The sequence below is a fragment of the Pinus tabuliformis genome, chromosome 7, assembly GCF_031772625.1.
Source record: "Pinus tabuliformis cultivar Carrire ecotype Pingquan chromosome 7, CPIR1, whole genome shotgun sequence".
Lineage (NCBI taxonomy): Eukaryota > Viridiplantae > Streptophyta > Pinopsida > Pinales > Pinaceae > Pinus > Pinus tabuliformis.
Window position 1 is genome coordinate 1,396,344,146 of NC_142293.1, and position 6,928 is coordinate 1,396,351,073.

The 6,928-nt window shown below is 40.8% G+C and overlaps 1 protein-coding gene across 1 annotated transcript in view; it reads left to right on the top strand.

Annotated features, from left to right (window-relative positions):
• Positions 1-5,292, top strand: part of LOC149252881 (formate dehydrogenase-like) — a 91,125-nt gene extending 85,833 nt beyond the window's left edge. Inside the window, exon 4 of the mRNA XM_089454301.1 lies at positions 5,223-5,292. Coding sequence (XP_089310427.1) covers positions 5,223-5,292 — 70 coding nt within the window. The remainder of the gene's footprint in view (positions 1-5,222) is intronic.
• The last annotated feature ends 1,636 nt before the right edge of the window (positions 5,293-6,928 follow it).

Genomic DNA, 6,928 nt, shown 5'->3' on the forward strand with positions numbered 1-6,928 from the left:
CAGGCCTAAGGTTAGTAGTCTGAAAGGGGTAGGATTGAATATGGTCACACTCCTTTGGGAGACGCTCTACCTCTTACAAGACAGAGTCACCGTGGAACTTAGGGCCAGCAAGAGTCGCACTCTATAGGTGATGAGTGAGTAGCGCATCAACATTGAGCGGTTGGGCTTGAAGCACAATAAAGCAGTAGAGAAGAATAAGCAAATAATGTAGGTTGTGGAGGAAGCCTGCCAGATGGTACCAGAGTTGGACATTTAGGCAAAAGAACTGGTAGAGGCGCGCGTCCGCAAATTGGCCACAGGGGTGTGCGACGCTCAAGCAGAGATGGCTAGGGTTCAGCTAGAGATGAAGCTATAGATTGCAGAACTGCAGTTGAAGGCTTAGCCTTCAACTTCGTTGGAGATCTAGGAACATCGTACCAACGTTGTTATAGTAGCAATAGCGGTAGTTGATAGTGCAGTGGTAGACTACATGCAGCTGTTCGAAAAGTCATTCGAGGTCCTAACCACCCTGCAAGAGGACCCAAATGTAGAGCGCCTAGAGACAGAGGCGCATGAGGTAAAACAGAGGTATGACGAGGTAAAAGGGACCACATAGACAGTTTCCCTTACATAGAGGTGTGCAAGGATGCAGGAGACAAAGGCGTAGAAGGAGAAAGTGGATGTCGCTCAGCACAAAGAAGAGGTCTCAAAAGCGTGCCTATAGCCATGGATTGATGAGGCTTACATGATCATAGCCTCCATTGAAGGGATGCTCGCAAAACTACAGGCATATCAGTAGAATATTTAGAGCAGTAGTTCAGCAGCAATCACCGAACAGCATGTGGAAGAATTCCACCAAGCAGCTGCTCAGTTCACTGTCGAAGTTGCGATGATCAGAACAGATATGGGAGGTCTTTGATCTAAGATCTATGCACCTGCAGAGTGACTCGAGGGCAAGTCATGATGTTTGTGTTGGGGGCCTGTTGGGCACAGGATCCCCCAAGGGTATCTTTGGGGCTTAAAGCCCATATTTTGGTCCAATTTTTGTAATCCAAATGTAAATACTCCACATTTTGTGATCGTGAAGCGCATAGATGTTAAAGAGTCATAAGGTTGTTCGCCCTTATTTTGATAATGTAATGTTAGTTGTAAAAGATCTACCCATGGTCCACGGACCATGGGATTGTATAAATAGATCTAAGCTGTAAGTAGATAGAAGATAGAGAAAATGAATGAAGAATGATCAAAGATGTATGAGAGATAGCTCTGAGTAGAAGTCTAAGTTTGGGTCGTAGCATAGGTACAGGCTTTGCAGCTGAGTGTGCAAAGGCCTAGAAGTCCACAGCTGAGTGCGCGAACCCTTGCAGTTGAGTGCGTGGGGTGATTTGAGTCTATAATCATCTAGAATTATCAATAAAGAGAAGTATTCTATAATTTCCATGTCTTTTTTTCCTGTTTACACATCTATTATATTGGGTATGAATTTCGCTTCTAATGCTTATATGATGCACGAATGTGTATAATTGTATTGGTTAAGTGAACACAAGTAAGAACATTTGTTTACACAAAGATAACTAATATTTGTTAATAAGATAAGTAAGATACTTAACGTAGTTTGGGAAATGTCACAATTCACTGCCCTAGCAGCACGAAAGCATATCAACCGCTGGTTATGGCTGCGCAGAAGCTGATGGTAACATTTCGCAAAGGTATTAAAGGGCAGAACAGAGGGATAAGTAACCTACACAAAGGCAGGTATAGTTTGAATAAATTAACATCGCATCCATCTCAAGGGTGTGGAAACTTAGTTCCAGCATCCCGCCATACTCCTTCGAGTGAGACATCAGTCCGCACTCCGCGGGCTGATGCTGAAAGGGCCAGTAGTGTAGGGATTTGTTTGGCTAACTCACACTGAACCTGTGTCAGGCCCCCACAAGCCAACATGGTATGAAAAACAATGGTAAACTCCGACACATCTTGGTCCCTTCCCAGTCGCAGCATTGTCCACTTTATGTATTTATCCTCATAGCTCCTGACAGGGTAGTACTACTCCTTGATGGAATCCCAGAATGAGTTCCAAGTGGGTGCAGCTGAAAACAGTGAGTTTGTACTTTCATCCTTCTGCTCACAGTAGGTTTCTCACCAGTCCTTGATGTGGGGGGCTGCTTTGAGAAGTGAAAAAGCGATCTTTTCCCGACTAGAAAAATCATGAACGGGAAAATATGCTTCTAGCAGATTTAACCATTTATCTATAGCGTCTGCATCAACCTGACCCTCAAATATTGGAATGTGAAAGTTAACTTGTACCTTAAAGGGTGTGGTGCTTCCAGAGTAGTTGCCAGAAGTAGATGTGTCACCCTTGGTAGCGACTAAAGCATCTGGGCAAAGTTGTCCATCATCGCATTCCTTTGTCACACGAGGGTTTCTTCGAGCAAGATTTTGATAAGATCTCCTACCCCTTGTCTTTCTTTTCATCTGACATGCGAGACCATCAGGATTTTCGAGGCTATTCTTAAAAAGGTTTGACCAGTTCAAGTCCTAACTCCTTATATCTCGACCTTGTTGGGGACATGCAAAGAAAAATACAGAAAGAGCAAACCGCTCTGATACACTAATCCAGATTTAAACAGGAATGCAACAAATTACAGATATTACCATAAATAGAAATATGCAGTAGAAATAACTCTTCATTTCACTAATATCAAATACTGAAATATGCTTACAAACAGAATGGAAATAAGACTAGCTCTGGCGATGGTAGCTTATCTCTGAGAAGAGATTTGGTGGCTACATGCCTTTGAACTATGTTACAATGAGGCTCAAAGGCCTAGTTATTGTTGATAAACAATGGAAAACCCTAAACATCCAAAAACCTAACCCTAGGAGATGAAGAGCCAAACTACAGGCCCTGTTTAGGTAAATTGATACATCAACTTCCTAGGGTTGTAACTTTGGCATACGATCTATGTTTTACGCGCACAATACCTCGTTAGAAATATCTATCCAAGGACTACAATTTTTTAGTGAGAAACAATGATAAAAGACCCATGTTACTCTCAGTTTTCCGAAAATACATCGTATGGGGCCTCAAAACGGCTTTGGAAGTTGAGGACCCGAAAAACTGCCAAAAATAGTAAATTGTGCTACAAATAAGGAAACTGAAAAACTGAAAGAAACAATGGTGGGGGTCCAAGTGGAATAGGTAGGTGGCCACCAATATCTACCTGGATCAGTGAGGGCTACTAATTCTTGGCACAACCAGCGCACAAAATATGCCATTAACTGAATATTGCTCCAATGGAAAATTGGAATATCTAGCGAATGAACTTGATGGAACCGAAGACATGCAAGAAGCTTAAAATGATATTTAAACAAAGTGGAAATCTGACCTTCACAAGTGACGTATCGCATGATGAAATATGAAACCTCGACCCATGGGTGCAGCAAATATTTTCGATCATATCTTCTCCCCATCTGAACCATGGTTTCTCTTGCCTGCAAGAAAAATTCTAGAAATTCTGGCAAGGGCATTCTCCAGGCAAACCATTTCTGCCCTCCTTGTGAAAATTCGATAATAGGCGAGATAATATCCTATGTTACAGGAATGTCCAACCCACAAAATCTAGAATAATTCGCTTCCAAATTTAATGCAAACTCGATTGTAACACCTTCGTCGAACCCCTAGAACCTCTCAAAGTAGGTGTGCCATCCGACATCCTGAAAAACCTGTCATACATCTGGTTGATGTCAGACCTACACTGTATCTTATGGCTCATGCCTAACATCTTGACCACCCATTCCACCAGTTGCTATCTAGTAGCACTCGAAGTAGAAACAAAACCATTGAGGGGGTGTTAGCCAGTAAAGTTGCAGTGACAGGGATTGTGGTAACAAGGAATGTGGTGACAGGGAAATATAGAAAAAGGTAATGGTAAAACCACTGATAACTCCGTGATGATTATAGTAATTAATATAATGCATTGGAAAAGACAGCAATTTAATGTTTTCATACATGATTCAAGTTCTAATGTGCATGGATAAGTGTGCGAGCTATGGTGGGGATCACAGATTGATATGGATCATGTTGGTAATGATTGTGGGATGTACAAGTTGGCGCGAGATTTAATCTCAATGATGGTTTGACATTATTGCTATTAAATACAATATCTTTAACATTAAATACGATACCTCCCCCCAACTAAGGGATGACCGTCCTCAGTCATGTTTAGTCTTGTCATAAGTGAAATACCAATCAAATCCACGAAGTTAGTTGGGGATGTACCTAGCGACTTACCTTAACGAAGTATCAACGTGGGTGGAGTAACAACATTGGTAGAGTGTTAAACAACATTTTGTCACTGTCCTTGTACTCCCCATTCCTTGATCCTAGAGGACCTCTATAGTGAACCCCGCATGATTTGCCTTCATGGAGAAACTCCCATCATGTCCCTATCCATGAGCAGATCATTTCCCTTTTGCACCATTTCCCCTAAAACTTCTGTTTTTCCCAATTTACAAGGCCTACACTAATGAACTTCGTCTCCCCCACATCGATGTGCAGATATTAGCACTGTTCCCCACGTCGATCGGTGCTACTGGGCTGTGTTCCAGTTGCATCAGTCCTATTATGGATTTTTTTTTTAATTAGAGCCGAAGCTTCCATCTCTAGAAGCTCCGTAATGGAAGTCTAGTAAATGATTTGGCTAGATGGGGTCGAGGATGATAGTTTGGGCTCCTTTCCCCTATAATGGTGGAATTACCTCAAGGGATAAGTCCTTATCCCATGAGAAGAGGATCCATCTACCATCCATATTTCTTATATAAACCTCCCTTCTTCCCAAGCACAAACTAGTGATAGAGTTAGAGTTTTGGCTAAGTGTGAGTATGCTATTCTAGACAAGCAAGCTATTACTAGTTGTAGCCATCTAGCTGTGTGAGGGAGAAGTGTGTTTGGCTTGGAGTGAAGCCTAAAGGGAAGAGTCTTTAAACTATTGTTGTTGGAATCCATCATGAATTGCGAAAAGAAGTGTGTGGGAACCTAGTCTTGTCAGAGGAAGACTACGATGTCAAGACAAATGGTTGTAATCTCTCTTTGATATTAATATATGCAACTATCGATTGATTTCCTACATGTTTTGTAATATTACATATTCGTGTCTTAATGCTTCTTGATTAATTAAGTAGGTTGAATTGCAATTTGTTTATTATTGTGTTTGTGCGTTGTTGCCGTTTACTTGTTTCAGGAACTTGAAGAAAGGAAGCGAGAGATTGCTGAAGCGAGAAAGCGAGGACACCATCAAGAAGGATAAGTGACCAAGAGGTAGGCCCTCTTGATTGATTCTAACCTAAGGAAATCTTCCATAGAATGTATTTGTTGTGGCTAGATCCATTATTGGGCTAGAGGAATTTGTTCGTGTCTGCACTTATAATTTTACTTCACCACAAATTGGCGACTCCATTGGGAGATCCCATCCTTTTGTTTGTTTTGAATTTCATGATTTCGTGAGAACTTTGCTATTTTTGTGTTTTCCACTTGGTTTTGTTGTTCTTCTCCTATTTACTAGCCTAAGTCTAAAACTCATAGTAGCAGATTTGGTCCCTGTTTTGAATTTTTTTTTATTTTTCCTTAGTTCCCTCTAACAGCACATTTAATCGGCTAACAATCGCATCGATCAACACGACTTACAGAGGAACAGTCACGTCAATTAGCCTATGGCACTTGTTATCAGTTAGGCAGTCGCGCCAATTCCTGTAAGTGAAGATTAGGGCTAGGCCCCAATCTTGGCTAGTGTGTTCTGCTCTTTTTTTTTTACCCCATGAATCCTTTTGACTGTTTTCTCCCTGATTAGGAAGCTACTTTTTATTTGGTTTTGCTTGCTTGTAGGCTTGTCATCCTGTTGTTTGATTGATCGATTCATTGAGTGGTATGTGACACTAGGTCATCTAGTTAGTCACCCATTCCACAGCTTGCAGACTCATCAAGCCTAGTTGTAGGTGTGTTTGCTCCTTGCATTTGTTTTTGGTCCTCTTTACGATTTTGACCTCTTTTGCACAAGTTTTGAAAAGTTTCCTTTACTTAGTTGAACGTCTTTTTCCAGCATAGATTACATTGTCGGTCTTGTGTTTGATAAAGTCAGTGTTTCATTGATCTAAATGAACTTCTATTTTCATGCTTTCATCTGCTTAAAGAGCTCATAGTCTCAAAAACATTTTCATTGGAAGATTGTATGCGAAAAGTGTGTTTCGTTGTTTCATGAGAAAGTATGAAATTCTAGCTTGTTACATCATTATGATTTGCATCGCTTAAAAACTAGAATTGCATCAGCATTTGAAAAAGGAAGAAATTTTTTTCATTTTGAAAGGACCAACAGATAAGTGCTTGTCAGGAAATTAGGAATTGGAATGCATTTTTCATTAGTTTATTTTTTGAAAAAAAAAAGCGAAGTAGTGAAAAATCATTTCATTTTCAGTTGCTTGATTGTTTGCATTTGATTGAGTAGTTTCTACCCTCTCTAGTGTAGGCATTTCATCGAATTGAAAGGGTCTTGTCCCATTTAGTTACATTTTAGGTTTTTCGAGTAGCATCGCTAAGACATGAAAACTAAAACTTAACTCAAGATCAACTTTAAAATGAATTCAATTAACCTAAGGTGCATTTGACATTAACGATCATATCTAGAAGGTCTAGGCTAGAGATGTGTTCCAACGTCTATAAACCTAGTAGTTGTCGTTAGATTCGGCATTAGACAGCAGTAGCACAGATTTGTGCTCCCTGTACCATCGAGTATATAACGGTAGACCCCACTAGGCTGTAATCCTTTTATCCTTAGGAAGCCGAGTTGGCCACCTTGTGAGCGTGATACACCGAACACAGCATTCAGGGAGATTTCCTGCTCATACTTCCGCGTTTGCCAGGAGGTATTCTGCAGTTCACGGTTTCCTGGTAATC